Source organism: Antennarius striatus, chromosome 16, assembly GCF_040054535.1.
Source record: "Antennarius striatus isolate MH-2024 chromosome 16, ASM4005453v1, whole genome shotgun sequence".
In the NCBI taxonomy this organism is placed as follows: domain Eukaryota; kingdom Metazoa; phylum Chordata; class Actinopteri; order Lophiiformes; family Antennariidae; genus Antennarius; species Antennarius striatus.
The window spans coordinates 2,918,975-2,940,097 of record NC_090791.1 but is presented as its reverse complement, the minus strand read 5'-3'; the positions used below and the strand labels follow the sequence as shown (position 1 = coordinate 2,940,097).

The 21,123-nt window shown below is 46.7% G+C and overlaps 1 protein-coding gene across 1 annotated transcript; it reads right to left on the bottom strand.

The window, feature by feature from the left end:
* Positions 1-597: 597 nt before the first annotated feature.
* On the bottom strand, positions 598-11,936 carry LOC137610056 (neurexophilin-1). The gene is made up of 2 exons (XM_068337481.1): positions 11,830-11,936; positions 598-1,371 (listed from the first exon to the last, which is right to left on the bottom strand). Exons 1-2 carry the CDS (start codon positions 11,884-11,886, stop codon positions 598-600), a joined length of 831 nt encoding a protein of 276 aa, XP_068193582.1. The 5' UTR covers positions 11,887-11,936.
* Between the last annotated feature and the right edge of the window lie 9,187 nt (positions 11,937-21,123).

Here is a 21,123-nt window from a genome sequence, read left to right as displayed (position 1 = left end):
TATGGGTGGTTCTGGTTCTGCTTTACATCCATCTGTTCTGTGGTAGGAATAACAACGCTTTGAGTTCCCTCTGGTAAGTTTTAAATCATCATCTGTTTCGCCTTTACCGCGTGCGATGCTAAGCACTGTATGATGCCTGTAATAAAGTCTGAAATTGTGTACAACTCTCTGGTGGATCGTATCGCAGCATTTAAAGGCGCACTTTCACTGAAAATACCACCTTGGGATGGCATCGAAATGGGTGATTAAAGGACGTTCAGCAAGGTTGGTAAGGGACTTGATGGAACAGGGTGGGCAGTTGGTGAAAAGTTAGCATTTATCAACGGGATTGAGGTAAGAATATGTTTGTTGGTGGTATTTCATTCCCTCTACCAGTCCAGGTGTGTTTTGCACCCTGTTATCTGCATACTGTAGATTTTGTTTTGCATATATCTTTTAACATCGGCTACAGGGAGGGGCTTTACGGTGTGTCGCAGCCGTAGACAATTCGCAGACCTGGTTTCCTCCATATGAGTTGCTGTCAGTCATAACCAGCCACCTTTTTTCCTCTCCTCACCCCCCCACCCCCCCGGACCTCTCCTCTCCCCTGCAAGTCTTCTAGCCTGAGGGTAGATAGGGCATCTCGTTATGGTAATTGTAGTCCGGGCAAACCTTCTGGACCAGGCGGTAGTCCGTACTGTAGAAGGAAATGTAGATGCAGATGACCTTGAAAGGCTTGGAACAAATCCAGGACACGTGGCTCTGGATTTGCTCTTGGAAGCAGGTCTTGGAGGGATCGTAGTTGCACAGCGAGGTGCGCTTGCTGCGATCCACCTTCTCATAGTCCACGCGGCAGTTGAAGATCTTTGAGTCCTTTGGGTACACCACGCTCTGGCGCTCCAGGTCGAACTCCACCGCCTTGACAGGCGGCACCAGGCTGACCGAGATGTTGCCCTGGCCTGTGGAGTTGTGGCGGAAATAGACGCTGAAGGTGCCGTTACCGTGGTCTACGATCTTGCCGGTGATCAGCAGGTTGAGCCTGACCGTCTTGATATTGGAATAGAAGTCTCCCCAGCCAAACATCTTCTTAAACTTGCCGGTTTTAACGATGGGCCGTCTTTTGACCCTGGAGCTGGAGGCGTCGGGTTTGAGCAGGTCACTTCCCAGCATTTCCCAGAACTCTTGTTTAGAAAACTCCTGCTTGGAGAAGGGGATGGGTGAGCGGTAGGGCAGCTCCACGGAGGTGGCGTTGGCTGCTCTGCTCTTACTGTGGAGCATCCAGCGGCTCAGAGGCGACAGCGAGGCCTGACCGCTGAGGAGGCCCAGCGTCTTGGACGAGTCGTCTGAGGAACTCTTGGGACCAGAGGAATCGTCTTCTTGACCCAGGGCCACCTGGAGGGGAAAGGGAGGTGGGGATCGAAGGAGAAAATAGAGAAAGAAAGTGAACAGTTGTAAGCAAGGTGAAAAGAAACATGAACAGAAAACAAATTAAAGGTTTAATCGATACTTAATTTACTGTTCATACCTCTGGTGGTGGCAACTTGACATTCTATCAATGTAATATATATAAATAAATGGTTCAAGCTTCGCAGGTATTGCTATTGTTTACTTCTTTGGTTTGCCTCGGCTGTAGGAGAAAATACTGCTTCATGTCTAGTTTTCACGAAGCCATTATAATACCCCCGGCTCCGTTGACGCCTCGGCTTTCTTAGAACTGATATAGACATAAAATTAAACCCAAAACTGAGTCCACATAAATCATACTAGTCTCCTGATCTTGGATGGCGCAATCAATACTTCCAAGGATGGACGACTTTCGACGAAGTCTATTTAAATACTGTAAAACAATAAAGCTGTGCCGGGAAGAAGAACCGTCTAGCCAAGAAGTTGGAGGTTGATTTATACGATTATAAAATTCCCGGATCTGCCAAAAAAAGCAGGTTTTATGCAAACAGATGCAGAAACATCTGTGACAGTACTTCCTTAATGTTTCCTCTCTCAACTAATCTTTTTTTTAAGTGGAAGAAAGTCAGTAAAGGTCACTTGAAGATCATCTAACCGGAGAGAAATTGTTCTTCTATGAAATCTTTGAGGAAGAATAATCTGTGTTCCCTGTTTTAACGTGAGTTCTTTCCTTTTTTTTTTTTTTTTTTGCATCTTAAGCACTGCGGCGCCAGTTTGAGCACAGGCGGAACTATTACTGCCTCCGAAAAAGATTGGGTCGGATCAAAGTCTTTGAGGAAGAGGAGGTGGGAATGAGGAAGAGGAAGGGAGGGGAGGAAGAATAAAGTGTAATGTCCAATTAAGGCTTCCAGTGTTTTAATTAAAGGGGGGAAAAAAATCGGTATCGGCGCACACACAAAGCTGTCAGCAGTTAACATCAACGTACGTACGGGAGGGGAAGAGGATGGAGGGAGATAAGATGGTGCCGCTGTGCTCAGCAGTGGCTTTGTGAGGATGTGTGTGTGAATGTGAGAGCACCGTAATGGGTAATCATTCACCTGTAATGATCTATTAACAGGCACCGTCTGTCTAATGTGCTCTAGAAGAACCCGGTATTGTTATGTCCTTCCGATTTGGCAGCGGAGAGAACGTTGGCGTGCCGTAACGTGAACTCGAAGTTGTAAACGTGAACAATAAGCGATGCAAATGTGAACGTCTGGATAAGTTTTGAAGAAGTGTGTGTGTGTGTGTGTGTGTGTGTGTGTTCAACCCAGAGAGATTTTCCAACGATGCATAATGCATGCATTCCCCGTCGGCGCTCTGATCCATCCACTGTCTTGACTGCCAGGGCTTCCTCACACCGGCTTAGTCAGGATTATTAAGTCTGACTCATTTTTATTCCGTTTTATGCAGGTTTTTCATGCTCGCTCAGACGCGTTCGCTCGCGCCGCAGTCAGTCAGCGATATTGACTTCCTGTCGGCGCAAACATGCATTTCCTTTCATAACAACGTGTATCACATTTCAACTGCCTTGCGAGGATTCCCGCTGATGCGGTTGCGGTCTTGTGTTCACTGCCCGGGATCAGAGAGGCTCCACTTCTGCCTTAATCTGGCCCTATCACGATGACGCCAGGCGTGGGGGTGTTTGAGGCCAAGGGCCCTCGCCTCATGTTACCGAGGCTACGCCGCCGCTCGCGTCCTTCAGCCCTCCCCTTGGGGATCGATAGCAGAATTGAAGATTTGTCCTTCCTCTTTTTTTTTCTGGACAAATCCCAATTTCATTAAATGTGGACACAAATTGGGAGCAGCTATATTGATTTTAATCTTTCCAAACGCGAGTCGAGATGATTTCCACAAACACACACACACACACATCACCCAGAGCTCCTCTCCAGCAACTAGTTTGTGTTTGATTTGTGTTCTTCAGTGAGCTGCTGGGCACAGATACGCTAGCGCTTAAGAGCTTCTCTGTTGTTCCACAAAAAAACGCCCTTTAGGGTTCTTGAAAAATGTCTAACTTTTTATTTCCACGGAGCTGCCCTTTGCTTTTATATCCGGACATTTTGCCAGAGCCACCGCTTGTCTGAAGTGACTCTCAGATGGCGGAAAAAACTCGTATCTGAGCGAAAACATATTGGGGCGAGCTTTTGTTGTAGCTTAAAAAATTGCACAAGGCATCTCTCCCTCTTGTGCGCCGTTTTCAGTCAAGAGCCTGAGAGGCCTGGCTGTAGGAGGAGAGATGAAGCGAACGTCTCGCTAAAGCAGAACAGAAGATTTAGGTGTCTGGCACTGCTGGAGGTGTCAGATTCAATGTGCAGCGTCGTTGTCAAAGACAAATGTTTAAACGAGCTTCAAATGGCTCTGAAATAGCAGGAAAAACAGCGAGCCAATGATCGCTGTATCCGCGCAGTCCAAAACCGCCGTGACGTCTTCCGATAAGCGTGGCGGTTTAAATTGAAGCAGATAGATCTCCTAAAGCGGCTCGAAGTTTAGCTTCATGCGCCGTTTGCGCCGCCTGACTGGGGTCAAAGAGGTCAAACGTCACGCGGCAACACGTAACGCGTTAAACTCCTGTAACTGCCTCCCCCTCTCCACTCTGCAAAACTGCCGACCGTTACAACTCTCTCGCCGCTCAGCGTTTAACTAGGAGAGTATATGATGTGTAAGATATTGCTATCTGCACGCTTCCATTTATGCAGTGTAAGCGAGTTAAAATGGTGCAGAAACACCTCAGAGTTCTTTGTTTTTTACTAATGAGCTGCAGTTTTGGGCGAGAGCTCGCTTTTAGACGGATGACTTTGGATTTTACCTCGGTGACGCGTAGGCTGTTGACGCCAAAGGTGTCTTCTTTGAATTTTGGTTATTAATTTGAGTGACAACAGACTTTTTTTAAGACGTTATATTGTGACAGTAAAAATCAGAATGTAAAGCAGATTGTCAACCTGTTAGCTGATGGATAAATTTATCCCGCGTAAAGTTAAATCTTCTCAAACATCTCACCATCAATTGATTCACTAAAGATTGAATAAAAGACATTCTGTAACTCTATACAAATTATAAGCAACAAGAAATGCAATCATGTGTCTGATTTCTAATGATAATTTGGGGAGATTTAATTTACTATTTATCTACAATCCAGGAAAATCATCTGTTTTCAGAAACTTTGTGATGTTGGCGGCATCGTCTAGCCATTAGTTTTTATATTTTAAAAATAAAACCGTGAATGATCAAATCTTCTTCTTTTTTTTTTTTTTAAGTAATAACTGTCAAAACATTGAAGAAGAGTTTTAAATGAGTTTAAAAAATCAGCAACAGCAGGACAGGTCATCTAGAAATATGTCTGCGTCAGTAAAACGCTGCTTTGCGAGGCCAGAACGACTCCCTCTGGTTTTGTTTCATGAAGCTTGGCAGGATGTCTCCCCGCTTTAAGTACTGTAGGCAAAGTGTGGGCGCTAGTCAATCGGGTCTTGGTTAAGCGGGGGCGGAGGTTCAGGGCGGTTCTGTCATTTGTCATGTGCACTAAGTGACTCAGTGGAACGGCTGGAGAGGATGGGAGGCGACTGCTGGCTCCGTCGCCGCGGTAATTCTGAGTCATTCAGCCTCGGTGACCACAGGCAACAGGCCTCTCTCTCAGCAGGGGGTGTGGGTACGGGTGGGAGGGGGAGGCTGCCGACTCCACGGGGGTAATCAGCCCGCGCCGCTGACAGGTACAGCGGTTTAACCCCTTTCCCCCGGTGGCATCGGCGCACCGCCGCCGCCGTCGTACAGCAGAGAGATCAGAGCGGGGAATGTGTGTGTAACTGTCATGGCGACGGATCGGTGTGCAAACCAGACAGGACTTTTACTCACACGTCCACACGCCACTTGTTGAGCTGCTAACGGGCTGCAGATGATCCGACAGTTCTATTGTTCCACCAGAAGCTCAGCGCTAATCAATTAGCTGATACGTTTCTAACAGAAACGCAGTTTGTGAGGGTAAAAATGTAGTTTCTGATGCTTGTTTTGTGTAAGAAAAATCTAAAATGTCATTTATGGGAGCCTTTTTTCCGCGTCTGAAGCACGTCAGAGTGGCATTTCTAACACAAACGCGTCAAATATTCAGTTTTTAATGTCAAATTTGATGGGTTTTAATTCCCCTCTATCATTGCAAACAGAAAATAAGCTGACGTTTGAAACGCCTTGGGAATGATGAAGCTGTAATTCAGTATAAAAAATGAAGTCCAATAATTATTTTACACAAACCAGAGGGAGTCATTTCCTTCCTGCCCCCTCTGAGCTGTTTTAGTGTCTTTCAGCTAATCGTTTTTATTTTACAGCCTTACTTTATGGCTTTGCCTGTCTTGTTTTGTTGTTATTCACTATTTATAGTGAAAAAAGGCTCCAATACACGACTAATCACTTCCTGTCTAGACTCCTGCAGACAGACTCAGATTGCATCCAGCTATGGATTAGCATTTAACATTTAGCGAAATGCTAACCACGTGTTTTGAATTAAATTATATTTTCTGTTAAATATCAAACACAAAACACGACGCAAGTCGTTACGAGTGTCTGGGCGTAATTTGTGTTACCAAATTCTGACCTTGATTTAACCGATTGATCAATAGCTGAATGGAATCTGCCTGCAGCGCCCCCCGGAGGAGCTCAAAGCATCTGCGTGTCCCGTGGAGCCGACGGCTTCTGTGTTCTCCACTGACGGCTGAATCAAAACCTCCGTCTCTAACATGACATCCATTTTTAATTAAGGACCCAGAAAGCTGAGATTTCTCACCGCTGTGTTCTCTTTTCTCTTCTTTTTCTTTTTTCTCAGGCTCTTTTTGTCGTCTCGGCTTCTAATGCGCTCGCTGCAGGAGGCGTCTCAGTTACATGATTAAAGTCTGAAAATGGCTCCTCATAACTAATTATTCCTCTGGTTTAGTGGGGGGGGGGGAGAGGTGGGATCCAAGAGAAGGTGAGGAAAGAAAGGTAATTTGACAGGAAACAAGTCGTTTGACTCTTCGGGTGTAATTTACGCCCGCGAACAAACTGACCTCGCTGGATCTTTTTATTCCTAATCCCCCCCCCCACCCCTGTTCTCCCAGCTCATTTTGGTGGGGTTCAGGTTGTGTCGTCCCCGTGGACTCGGGCTCGTTTTGTATGCTCAGAGAGAAGCCGGGCTCTGAATTGGCTATCACATTTTTACATTATAAGATATTGACAAGCTGGCAGTGCAAGGGGGGGGGGGGTCGGAGAGCAGCGACGTGGGACTGTTTCTCGGCAATTTCTCCCCCCGGGGACGACGAGAAACAAAGCATGGGTTGATGGGACGGAGCTGATCAGAGTGTTGCTGCAGTGTTCAACCCTCCCTGGTAAAAAAAAAAAGAAAAAAAAAAAGGGGGGGGGGTTTGAATGTTAAATGACTTATCGCACCATTTCTGCTGGTTTAAAGCGAATTAATTGTGCTTTTCTTGCATCGATATGCTTATAAAGCGTGAAGCAAACTAAAACGGAATGATCTGCATCGCACTGGAATCATAAACGTGGCTTTGCACCCAGAATGCATCGGGGCCGAGTCACATCAGCAACACTTAAAGGGGCGCGTGTTGGATTTGTATTGTGAGCACAACCGCGGTCCTGATTGCTTTGAAGCCTCGTCTACCTTCGCGCGCTTCGCCTGCAGACTGCAAACCTTTTGAAAGGCTTCATTTGCATACAGCAGACAAGTTGGACCACAGGGCGTCATCCACCTGACACAGCAATCTGCTCCCCCAGCTCCAGTCAAAACTTTTTCCCCCCGCCTCCCTCCTCCGTAGAGCATCCGATAAAACCGAACGTTTCGCGAGCGCTAACTTGTAAAACATCACACGGGAAGTGTTTTAAACCTCCTTCCATAGTTGATGAAGCTTTTCCATAAGAGGTTCGCACCATTGGGGTGCGAACCTCCCCCAAACCCCCCCCCTGGTCTCACTTCAACTTTTCTAATATCGCAGATTTTCAACTTGATGGAAATCATATTGAAAAACAACTTTTTACGGTTTTTCCGTTCCGACGGCGGCGCCGTGAAATCAAAACTGCCTGTTATGGATTTTTTTTCCCAGGGGGGGCCTTTTTACTTTATTCCTCTTTGTTGAAAGTCGAGAGCGTATTTATCTGGACCCCCCACCCCCCCACCCTGGAGTTACACCGACTCTGTCTCCCAGTCGTTAATCTTCTAATCCAGGAGGTGTAATCCACCATCCAGCATCAAAACCTGCCGGATCCTCTTCCGGGGGATTCAACGTGTCCGAGTGCAGGCTTTTTCTCTCTCTATCTGGCTCCGCCCCCTTCCGTCTGTCTGAACGACCTCCGGGAGGAAGAGGCGGCGGCGGCGGCTGTGGTTTACATGACTGGCAGGAAGCCTCAAAGGTGGGCCGTGGTAGCACCAGCAGCCCCCTGCTTATGTTTATGCATCGTGTGTGTGTGTGTGTGTGTGTGTGTGTGTGTGTGTGTGTGTGTGTGTGTGTGTGTGTGTGTGTGTGTGTGTGTGTGTGTGTTTGTGTGTGTTTTTATCTCTAGTTGCTCATTAATGGAATATTTGAGTATATATTCGCATAGAAAAGAGGAAGAAACGGTTTAGAAGGGGAAAAGAATCAGATGTAGGAGGTTGAAAATGTCACTCACAATCATGCAAAGCAGCTGGCGAAGGATTCATGACCGATTTATTAATTAGCTGAATATTGTTCTCATGCATCTTGATCCGCATCAGGATGCAGATCCAGGACAGGTTTTTTTTTTGTTTTTTTTTTGGCAGAAGTTTTGCACTCTTTGAAGGAATATTCCAAGAAAAGTTCTAAAGTTATTAAAAAAAAATGAATTCCAAATGTAAAAAAACAAAACTTTTTTTTTCCGAATGGAGCTGCAGCCTGAGGATAAGCTAGCGGAGCTGCTTCTCTTTCCACCATTGATTGGTGTGATCGTTATTTTCTGGAATAACTATAAATGCTCGATGTGTGATCGACTTGTTTGTCCCGCTATGAGTCCAAAATCCTTCACATATTCAGACGGAACGAGGAAATTTATGACAGAATCAACTGGTGGAAGTCGATTATCTTTAGTTGAAATGTGAGGTTTTGCTGTTTTTGGAACACGACGTTTTGCTTCCTGGAGGAAAAAAAACAAAAAACGGATGAAATATTTAGGCTATAAGAACAAGACGGACGTCATCGGAAAGTGTTTTCTTTGCTGATGGCAAAGTCGAAAGGAAGGTGGCGGTAGAAGTGTGTCGTCGCTGCATGAAAAACCTGAACCTGTGCAAATTGAGGTGTTTATCTGTGTTCCATCTGCAGGTAGGTGTGGGGGCGGGGCCGGCGCCGTTGAATTAAATTTAGATTTTCAAAGGTCGTTTTTTTGGTGCAGATGGAGTTTAACCTCCGTGACACCAGGAAGTATATGACCTGAACCCTCACCTGAAAGAGCAACAGTTAAGGGACCTGACCCCACGACACCCCACACACACACACACACACACACACACACATTGCAAAAAGCATCAGGTTTGCAAGAACATGCCTGTCTTCTACTCAGTGCATGTAATGAGGGATGAGCTTCAGGTTTCGGATCCAGACTCTTAATCTGGTAATTAATGTGGATTAAACACATTTTCTCAGATATATTTTTGCAGCAAAATTTTTTTATTTATTTTTTTTAAATTTTAAAAAAGGAAGGGGAGCGTCTGTGACGACTGTAAATGAGGTGTTTCATTCTCTGCGGCGGATGTTTCACGCTTTGCATTTAAAAAAAAAAAAAAAAAAAAGATTTCACACACCTTATACCTGCACCTCCCGGCGCCCGACGGCATTTCTTTCATCACTACCACCCCCCCCCCCCAGTCTATTTCCAAGGCGCGGATGTATTTATCTCTATATTAACAGTCAGTTCTCCTCACATCTGCTGCGTCTGTTAACTCATTAATTACGTTTGTTACAGAAAGGCGTTCACCTTCCTGCTGCAAGTCAAACGTCTTCAAATAAAAAACGTTTCCGCTCGATTTCCTAAATATCTGATCTTTGTTTCTCCTCCAGTCACCTTAATGCTTTGGGGTGCGTCTAATTCCTGATCGTTGAACCAATCAGATGATTTATCTGACAAATAAAAAAGGCTGATCTTGACTGAAACCAAAAAAAAAAATTTTTTAAATCCCAAAACAGCTCTTCTTCCTGCACATCATCATCATCATCATCATCAGCCAAGCATCGCAGTTGAAAAAAACCAACAAACCAACAAAAAAAAACTCGAACCTCCGCCGAAAATCAACACGATTTCTCAAGCAGTCGATTATACAACTGATAAGGTTTCTATTATTCATAACCCCCCGGTTCTAAAACAGAGAATAATTAGCATTTGAAACACATCATTCCCCACTTAAACAACAACCAGTGGCACCTTGTGTTAATAGTCGTCTCTATAAGTAGTCATTTGCAAAAGGCCCCCGGAGACCCCCAAACCCTCCCGGAGAATTGTGGAGTAATTACAGCCCAGAATCCTCCGGATTGAATTTTAATGCACGCGATTACTAATCAAGGCTCTGTTGCATAATAAAAAGTTGCTTAATTTATTAATTGCTCCATAATTTATCAATGTCACGGGGCTAATGAATTACCCAAGATCCCCTGCTGAGTGATGTCGTGTACGTTTCTCATAGATACACGCTCTGGAGGGGCAGGAGAAAAAAAAAAGAAGAAGAAGAAGAAGAAGGTCCAATTAATTTCATTATCATTAGCCGCAGACCTTTTGGGTTACAAAAGGCTTGCAGCCCTGCAGCTCACAGAAACGCTCCACAAGAATGTGTGTGTGTGTGTGTGTGTGTGTGTGTGTGTGTGTGTGTGTGTGTGTGTGTGTGTGTGTGTGTGTGTGTGTGTGTGTGTGTGTGTGTGTGTGTGTGTGTGTGTGTGTGTGTGTGTGTGTGTTTGAGTGTGTGTTAAGCCTATTATCCCCACACTCCTGGATCTGGTTATTCAGCGGCTGGGGAGGCGGCTCATCCCCCATATTTTCTCTCAGCGTGTGGTCTCTTGTTCCTCAGATCTGCTGAAGCGACTAAATAAATCCGTGTGTGTGTGTGTGTGTGTGTGTGTGTGTGTTTGGTTGTTCCAACAACCACTTCCTGTCAGACCTCTCCACGCCAAAAGGGCCATTACTTCACATGGAGGACCTGAATAATACCTGATAATGAGCGGCACAAGGTCGTCCTCCATGGGGCGTCTGCACAAAGGCTTCAGACCAGCACTCAGCCTCACTTCAACGTTTGGGTAAAAAAAAAAAGGGGGGGGGGGGTGTTTTTGGTGCTTATTCATTTCCCAGGTTTCCCAGGTGTTCACGTTTTACTCGTGTGTGTGTGTGTGTGTGTGTGTGTGTGTGTGTGTGTGTGTGTGTGTGTACCCAGAGCCGGTTTCTCATTAAAGATGGCTTTTTAATATCAGCGTACATGAAAGAGGAGAGGAATCCAGTTTTTGATTGTAAGCTTATGTAATCTTTTTTTTTTTTTTGAAGGGGGGGGGGTAATTAAGGTTAAAGGAATTGCGCATGTTCACACATCTGTAGATGTAGTTTTACTTTAAATATATAGATTCAAATCAGGTCAGAATTCATTTAAGGGTCTTTAGAGGAGTTGATTTCCCCTTAAAAGACACCCCACACCCCCTTCTCTAGATCCTACAGTAAACTATAACCATATATGGTCTTCATGTAAATCAGCTGATTGTAATAATAAAATTAAATCAGATCAGATACATTATTTCGGGTCTAAATCGATCAGTTTTTAATCCGGACGTGTGCGTAAAAAAACAACTTTTCCCTCCGGTTTGGAAAAGCCTGACCGTCCTGGATCAAATGAACTCCCTCACTGCGCATGTCCGTTTTTCGCGTTAATCACTCACTGTGGCCGAAACTTAATTCCGTCGCGGGAAGTCACGTGACTGGTCCAGTCACGTAGAAACGACCGTCTGGACGTCTATGGATGCGTTTGCTCCAAATACGCACAGACTGGAGAGAGCGCGTCCCTGGCTGCTGTTGGTAATGAGGGGAGGGGAGGGGAGGGGGGGGTGTTCTGGGGAGATCGCCCCCCACCCGCCGTCGCGCAGGGTCAAACTTACTGTCTTTTACCCCAACATGAACACGTCGTGTCACCCACCCGGTGCCGTTTCCACGCGGGTTTTTGTTTTTCTTCCTAAATCCGTGTGCAGTTTTGGAAGTTTTGCGCTCAAACGTGGCGCACGCACACACACACACACACACACCTCACCGTCCCCCGTGACGCAGGTGCGATGGAACACACACACACACACACACACACACACACACACACACACACACACACACACACACACACACACACACACACATGGATGTGATGTCATGTGGAGCAAACGGGAGTGTGACTTTTCCCTTTCTTACCAAACAAGCTGTTCCGTTGAGGAGGAGCAGAATGAAGCCGCGGTTGGGATGCATCATTCCGGCGCGTAAAAGCCACAACACCCCCCCCACACACACTCCACCCTCCTGGGTGGTAAAAAAAACAAACAACAACAACAAAAACTGGGGGGGAAAAAGATTTTTTCCTCCTTCAGGAAGACTCTGTTCCTCTGGCACCGGGTCCCTCTCGGATGACGCGCGGTCCCATGTCCAAGACGGGTGGATGTGCAGCTTCCACAAAAAACCCACTTCACAGCCTCCCTTTTTTTTTTTTTTTTGGGTGGGGGGGTGGTGGGGTATCCTCTCACTAATCCCGGTTTTCAGTCAAATGAGTTGTGGTGTGAGAAATCCACGATCAAGGGGTGATGCGTTATCATCCATGGAAGCGGATAAAGAGATCCAACCCCCCCCCCTAGCGTCAGGGTGGAGCGGCTGGACTGGGATGTGATCCGATGTGGAGCCAGAGGAGGAGAGCTGCAGCCTCCTGCAGGAACTCAGCGATGCTCCGACCAGCATGAGCGAAACACACGTTTTTACAGTTTCTACTCTCTCTCTCTCTCTCTCTCTCTCTCTCTCTCTCTCTCTCTCTCTCTCCCCCCCCTCTCTGTGCGCCTCTCCCTTTTCTCAAATCTCTCCTCTCGCCCTCCTTTCTTTCCCTCCTCCCTCATCTCTCTCTCCTCTCCCAGCATCTCCCACTTTTCTTTTTTTTTTTTCATCCACTTTCTCTGATGCCATCAACTCCATTCACCCCACCCCACCCCCACCGCACCCCTCCCGCGCAGACAAACAACAATTGAAACAAATGACCAGCAGATACGCAAAAATAAACATCTGTTCCACTTGTTCGAGTGTCTGTGCCTGTCCCCCCCCCCCCCCCTTTCTCCAATGTTTCCTGACATCAACCGACGGCAGCCTCGTTTTTCATCATCACGCCTGTCGTTTAATATAATCATCATCCCAGGGTGGGGGGGTGAGGAGGTGGAGAGAAACCGGGTCTGGATCAAATGATGCGTCTGAGTGGCGTGAAAGCCGAGGCAAAAGCTCCATCCTCCTGGAGGCGGTCACGTTATGCGAGCCGCAATCAGACCGTTTGTCCCCCCCCCCCCCAAATATCGACGGAGGCGGTGAGCGCGGATGAACCGGTGACCGTCACCTCGGCGGGGTGTGATGAATAAAGACTTTTCCCAGTAACACACAGTTCATTAGGAGCAGGTTAATGGACTGGAATGCCAGATATCTCCGCCCGGCTCCCAGCGGATCCATTTCTCCTTAATTAGACTCATAGATGAGCTTTTTTCTTTTTTTTCTTCTTTTTTTGTTGCTCCTCTTCCTCCTGTCTCAACAAAAAGAAACTCCATCCACATCTCTCCCGCCTCCAGGTCGGAACCGGTTCCGTGTCGGACCCACACCCCTTTTTCTGGGGCCTTTTTGCGCACCTGCTCATCATGCGCGCCCTGTTATTTGCCTTTGGGGTTAATTGATCTCAGATATGAAGTTGGCGCTCGATGCACCTTCCCCCCCGAGGGGGGGGGGGTGGGCCCGACCCCACCTCCTGTCGAAGGTGAAAGGTCAGGACCTATAGGAGTCACCAGAGGAGCTGTAGCTCTGCCAATCCCGTGTGTGTGTGTGTGTGTGTGTGTGTGTGTGTGTGTGTGTGTGTGCGTACACTCCTCATTATGATGCAGGACGTGCTGATGAAAGACGCGGATGAGAGCATTGATTTAGGAGGTCGCTTGACCCCCCCCCCCCCACACACACACACACTCTCCCTTTTTATTAGATTATTTCAGTTGCTAAACGTGCTTCTGTATAATTGCAGCCAACGGTTGCCCCGGGCGTGTGTGTGTGTGTTTGTGTGTGTGTGTGTGTGTGTGTGTGTATGTGTGTGTGTGTGTGTGTTTGGGGTGGGGGGGGGGATCACAAACCCATAAAGGGAGATCCGCTCCCTGGCCCCCCATCCAAAGAACCAGCAATCATTACAGAAAGCTTTTTTTAAAAACGGAGCACGTTCATTCACACACACACACACACACACACACACACACACACACACACACACACACACACACACACACACACACACACACACACACACACACACACACACACACACACACACACACACACACTTTCACTCCTGCACATAATTATAGGGCCATAACTCAGTCTGTGTTCTCTCCGGGGAGCAGCCAGACGCGCTACCATCTATTTTTTACTCACTTGGGGGGAGAAAACAAAAGAAAAGCGCAGCATCCGATGCTGATACCCATCGTTTGACACCCGGGATCGACTCGTCTCCACGTCGTTTCACGCACCGCACGCATCAGCGTGACAAATAGGAATCAGTGTTTGTGTATTTTCCTTTTATTCCTGCTCTCCTGCCAAATACCGACAATTGCGCGCCCATCATCGCGTTGCGCGACGCGTAATCCGGTTTCACAGTTTAATTCGGATCTGAATGAGGAGCTGCAGGCGGGGGGGGGGGGGGGGGGGGGTCGCGGTGAGGAGTCGCAGACCCGGGCGGCGGAGCGCGTTGACGGGTATCTGCTGCCCCCTGGTGGCCAGAAACTGCTCTGCACACGCAGCTGCAGGAGAGGGTGATGAAGTCTTTTAAAGGGTTAGTTCAGCCAAATTTTAATTAAAGGAACTTGTTTTTTATTTTAGGTGTTCATTTGTGAGATTATGAGGGTTATTGTGTGTTTGTTGGTCTATTTTTTTTTTTTTTTGCTAAAGTCTCGTTTAGACTCTTCGTTTAGACTCTGGAATAAGCCACAAAACTGCTCCAACACATTTAATTGGTTAGTTGGTGAAACAGTTTCTATAATTAATCTCTAGTCTTTTCATTTTTGAAGGTGAAGGTGTTACCCGCTTCTCGCCTGTAAGTAAGCCGGCATAGGCTCCAGCAACCTTCATGACCCGCAATAAGTGGAAGAAGTGAATGAGAATGAATGAATGAATGAATGAATGAAAAGGTGACAACGAGACTGTTTGTCCTTCAGCTTCTTAAATGTGAGGATTTCCTTCTGTTCGTTGCATTTATGGCAGTGTGTAGAGTATTAGGTTTGTTTTGTCAGAGAAAACAATTTATTAACGAAATGAACTAGATTTATAAACTAAAAATATTTTTTCAAATAATGCTGTGTTCAGTAAAAACAATATAAAACCGTTCAGACAAGTAAAGCTGGAATTCAAAGGATCAAATTCTAATATCAGTGAACGGTTCCCATTTTGGAGTCACTTGTTTCCAGTTGATCGGAGTAACAGCGCTGAGCTCCTGCCGCCACTAGAGGGCGCGCTCATAAAAGAAAACTGAACTGCTTCACGGATTTCTCCTGCGTGGGTAACACTGACCTGATGACGTCATACAGCAGGGGTGTGAGCTGCAACAGCTGCAACTGTTTTCTCTGTGAGTCCATTATCTGAAAGGAAAGTCTTCTGGCTGATGTTTCTAGTTTCACAACATCGACCTTCAAGTCTGGAACACATTCGAGCCTCTGTCTTGTTTCTGACTGTTGATTGTTAGGATGAAAGGAGAGTGAAAGGATGCTTCTTAATATTAAAATGCTGCGTGTTTCACATTTGACGTGATTTATGATCATACACAAAGTATTTGGGCCTCATCCGAGTACAAATGAAAGAACAAATCTAAGCTGAAGGTCAGGTTTTAAATCCTTGCTTAGCCTTTGCTTGCCTGCGATCTGTCTGCTTTTATGAACCCAAAACTGTTGTGAAATCATCATGGTAGTTTTACTTGATTGATCACATCTGGATTGGCCAGTGATCAGCACAAAAAGTGGATTCTCCACCCTGGGGTATTACTTGAAATATTTCTGGCAGCTTCGGTTTGTCTATTTCTTAGCAGGGTGCTGTAAACGGGCTTTGTTTAAAAGGTCCAGAGAGGTAGATTGGAACCCGATCTGTCAGGTTGTTGGTAGTGATCCAGATGATCATAGTCTCGCTAGTAGCTGTTGACAGTTCTCCCACCAGTAGATGGTGCCTGACTCCTTGACCGGATAGCTCCACTACAGATTTTTATAGAAAAGGAAGGTGTTCCACAGGGAGACTTGAGCTGCATGAAGTTGTCAACATGCCCTATGTTCATTTTCATATTTCCTTTTTATATATATGTATATATATGTAAAACCCTATTAATGATTTGGAAGCTACATTCACATATCTAAGACTCTTTTTTATAGAGTCAAACAAGTGGTGGTTTTGCGTAAATGTCCTACCTCGGCTGCCTTCTGGTGATGTAGTTGCAGGCTGACCCCTCCCAGCTCTTTAGTCAATGGTTTTTCTGTTCTGGGCGACTGTAGAAGTGTTTTTACTACATAAATCAGTGTAGTAAAAACCTTTGTAGAAGAGGTTATACTAATTTTTATGCTAATTGTTTTCCACATCACTTGTGGGCGCTGATGCTGACAGGCACCTTGACGCCCTTTCTCAGGACCGCCAGAGTTGAGGTCAGCTGGACATTTACAAACAGATTTGACAATAATGATAACACCCTCGCCCAGCCATCACGCTCTAGTCTAACCCCCAAGATGATTATATTCTCTTAGGGTTAGCACTGATCCCGGGTTAGGGTTATGTTTGAAGCCAGCATTAGATTTAGGATTAGGGTTAGGGTTTTGGTTAGCATTAAAGCCCGAGTTAGGGTAGGGTTTTGGGTTAAGGGTGAAACTTGGGGGAAGGTAAGGGATCAAGGTTAGGGTCAGGTTTAAGTTGAAGTTAGGGTTGCAAAATTAACTCTACTTGCAACTGTAACCCTAACGCTAAATCTTGCTGCAACTTAAATCCTCACCCTAACCCAAACCTCACCCTAAATGTAGCTGAAACTCTAACCCTAACCTCACCTGCAAACGTAACCTAAGCTAAGCCTCACACTGAAACTAGTTGCAACCTCAACCTTAACTGCAACCCTAATCCTAAACCTAGCAGCAGCCCTGACTTTAGGTGATATCTCAACCTTAGCTTGAACTCTAACCCTAACTTCAACAGAACCATAACAACCCAGGCCTGTTAGGACTCTGAAATCCACAACAAATTCACCATCCTGTGGATCAATGGACTTTCAAAACAGCCTTGGTTGGGTGCCTACCCGCTCAACACAGTCAGGGACAGGGGTGAGCGATACTTCATACAAAAACACAGCGTATAAGAGCTCACTGGCATCAAGAGCGACACAGAGATCTTTGTTCACACATGGTTTCAGACATTTTTTATGATGTTTTTGCTGAAAAGTTTTTTTCCTTACACTTTGAAATGGTCATATGTTCACACAGCCTCTCTCTGTGATACATAAACATGAATGAAAATACTGTAGTATGCATGACATGTCAGTAGATGGCAGTGTGTCCTTTAAAAATCACCACCACAGAAGTAGATCTCGTCAGTGGAGCAGAAAATCAAAGACCTGGAGGTAAAACAAGTCGCATAAAGACCTGATGATGAGGATGATGGTTTGTGACACAGGTTGTGCTACATGTGTGGACTCACAGCTGGTGTCCACTAGCGGTCGTGATCAATTATAAACACCACAGCGCCCCCTAATGGTTGATGACCACTGGCACCTGTACGGAGGCTGAGAGATTGGTTCTAATGAACGGTTTGTCTGACGTCACAGGAGATGCTTGGTCAAAGGTGACGTGTGTGTGTGTGTGTGTGTGTGTGTGTGTGTGTGTGTGTGTAGAACCACACTGTAGTGATATTTTTCTCTTAATGTGGAAATTGCACAGTTTGGGTCTGTAAAGTAACAACTGATGCAAAAACAGTCAAAAACTGAGTGGATACAAGACTTTTGATTTTTTTTTTGTTTCACATAAAACATCTGAATGTTATCCTTCAAGAAAAAGTTGGTTCAGTTGGTCGTGATCCAACTAGTTGGTCAGATCACGGCCTTTGGGACGACTTTTCCACAGACACTTGTCGCTAACGGAGTCCTGCACCTCGCAAATCTGGCCCTATAGAAAAAGTGTGGACACCACCGGTCTAAAGGGTTGTGTTTGACATCGTGACATCATTTTCAGGGGAGTGGCGCTCAAAAACAGTCCATCATCATCGTTTTAACTCAACTGGACACTTCAGTGCACATGCACTGACTTTGGGTGGCGACTTATCTTCGTAGTAATCTGTGAATTATTTTTACAGGATGGGTTAAGGGGACGTCTGATTGGTCCTGCCCACTGGTTTGGGTCCAGGACCATCTAAAAGCATTAGTGACTCAGCAGCGCTACAACGCTGTTTGTTTGGTTTTTGATGACATGAGGGGGGGGGGGTGAGATTGACTTGATCTTAACGCTGGCAGTGGCACCTTCCCTCATGCCTCCCACTGATAGGAAAAATAAATATCTTTCAGAGCCCACAGAGCCAATTTACAATTTCCAGTCGTGAAGCAGAATGGGATTGGTTCACACTCCCTCTCTGGTCTCGATAAGATGACACAGTTTGAACCAGTCGTTCTTTTTGCGTAACCTCTGACCTTAAACAAACCAGCTGGCCTTCTCGTAAACATGTCTGTTACTGGATCACGGCGGAGTGCCTCAGGGCTCCAGCCTGAGCCCATTTCTACTTCTGTCAGACGTCTTTCCACAGAAGATTTGCTTCATCAGCGCGAGCGACTGAACGGCCGTCACTCTCGGTTAAGCCACCAAGAGAAATAGACGCCGTGTCAAAAGGTCACTCTTGAAGTGGTTTGTCCTGGTTAACACATCCGTCATTTTGGAAAGCGTGATTAAAGGAGAACCCGAGCAACTTTTCATTTGGTTTTACGACCCATCGGGGTTGACGTCTGGTATAAATTTACCTGCGATTCTGTCGCTGGCGGCTGTTAATCACTGCTAAACAAACTTTGAAGTATTAAAATGAAGGCTATACTTCATAATGATGGATTATCTGGTCCCATACGGACACACCTTTTAAAGTCCAGTCCGTCACCAGGAAGCGTCGCATGAATAATTCAAACTCAGACCAGGTAGAGTCTTTGTTGTGGTCTAGAGGTCTGCAGTATGTCTCAACATATATCTATCATATAGGAGCATCACGAGGGAGGGGCTCCAGCTGTCAGCTCCATCTGGTCTATGTGGTCGTGTCATCCTGACGCGTCGTCCTCCAGTTACAGCATTATGGGATGGATCAGAGGCACCCCTATCAGCTGGGATGCGAGCATCAGAGGCGCGGTTAAGGTCATCCGAATCCAAAGCCTTTGAGTCATCCACCAGGGGTGGGGGGGGGTGCAAAGGCAAGGCTTCTTTTGAAGTGGGTTTGTGGCTGGTTGACCGTCAGAGAACCCCGCCCTCACATATGGACACCTCTGGAGACTCCCCACCCCCCGGAGGGCGCTTGTGGCTCTCAGATCCAGGCGTTGTAACCCGAGGGGTAGCTGTAGCAGGCTGGATGGAGTCCCCCCCCCCCCTTCCATTGGTCCAAACAGGAAGCCGGCGTGACCCCCTGAAGCCCCCGGGGGTCAAATGCGTCTCTTACAATAGTGACAATTGGATTAGTGTCTCATGTAGGCCAGATGGCCTACCCCAGAATAGGGGGGGGGTGTTCAAACAGGTAGAGCATTTAAACACATTTATAAGCCTTCTTTATGCCCCACCCATTATGTGCATGATGTCACTGTCTTCATTTTTACTTTATGATACACTTATCCGTTTTAAACGGTGACTCATCGGCCGTCCTCTCCATCTTTATCCCCACATTTATTTCTCAACGTAGATTTCTGTTTAATTTTTTTTTTTTTAGCAGGAGATGCGCACCTCCACTGGAAAGTGTTTTATAGCTGCACTCCCCTCCTTCTCCCCTCCTCTTCTTCTGTCTCTTATTCCTGCCCCCCCCCCCTCCTCCCCTACCCACAATCCCTTGAGTAAAGGGGTCACGCCACCATCGCTTCTGAAGATGATGAGATAGATTTAACGCTCCTGTTCGATGCATTTTGCGTCTGCGAGTGCATTTAAATACATGTGTGTTGTCCATACGTGCGTGCGTGTGTGTGTGTGTGTGTGTGTGTGTGTGTGTGTGTGTGTGTGTGTGTGTGTGTGTGTGTGTGTGTGTGTGTGTGTGTGTGTGTGTGTGTGTGTGTGTGTGTGTGTGTGTGTGTGTGTGTGGTTAGTGCATGTGGCCGACGCAGTGGCGCAGAGGTGCATATACTACCATCAGTCAGACCCAGAGCCCGCCATAGCTTTAATGGCTGCTATAATTAAAAAAGCTTTTAGGGGAGGGTGTGTCGCTAAAGCGGGGGTAAGGTGGAGGCAGCGCCGGGGCCGGGTGGAGACAATGAGCCCCCCCGACCAGGAGCGCCACCCTCCCTCCCGTCTGATTTCATAGTTGTTCATGGGTATTAAAGCGTCCTACTGTCGTCCTACCTGTGTTTACGTGTTGAGGTAAGATTTATCCATCTTGGATGGGGATGGAAGTCATTACACTCCTGAGACACCCCCAACTCCCAAACCCCCCCAAGGGGATGTGATCCAAACAGGACAAGGAGAGGCGGATTAGACGCTGGCATCAACAGGATTCGGGGGGGGGGGCTCCTACATGTTTGGTCGTTCAGCTGCTGCATGTTTCCAAAAATCCAAACCAGATTTGTGAATGAGATGGAGAACCATGTTTTCAAATACTGTAATCCAGTGTGTAGGTGTGTGTGCATGTGTCTGGGGACGGGGCGGGGGTGGGGGTGGTGGTGGTGTTGGTAGTAGGGGGGCGGGGGGGTCAGCAATGGGTTTTAGATGTGTGGTTGTGATTACTGAGGTCTTTCAACTCCCTCTGGGTTGTGGAAACATTTGAGAACACTTTTCATTTCCTTAGCTTGAACTGGAGAGCATCCTGATTCTCACACTGCCCCCCCCCCCCCATTCACACAAGTCTATTACACCCCCCCCCGCTCCCCCAGGTGTCCGTTGCAGCAAACCTGGCCTCTGGGGTCGTATCTGAAGCCGGTGGATACGACTACCGTGCCTCGCAGTTTATCTCTATCCCACCTATTGGGTATCAGCATGTAGGGGTGTGGGGGGGTATTTGCTGGTGCACCTGGGGGGTAAAAGGGGATGACTTGGGGGCGAGAAAGTGTGAAGTTTGGGTTCAGGTGCTGGTCAGAGGTCAAGGTTGAAGACCTGACTTCTTTACATTGTCTGTACCCGCTGATCCCTGTAGGGTGGGGGTAAAGAGGGGTTGTGGGGGGGGGGGTAGTAGCTTTTCATGCTAGTGTTTCCTACATATTTTCTATTTATCCATTTATTCTCACGTAATTAAACGTTTCGGTTGTCATTTCCTGCT

Excerpts from the sequence above, each read along its gene's own strand:
- LOC137610056 (XM_068337481.1), bottom strand. The coding sequence starts at position 11,886 with ATGATGCATCCCAACCGCGGCTTCATTCTGCTCCTCCTCAACGGAACA. Across the intron at positions 1,372-11,829 it reads TCAACGGAACAGCTTGTTTG|GTGGCCCTGGGTCAAGAAGA; the intron begins GTAAGAAAGGGA and ends TTTCCCCTCCAG.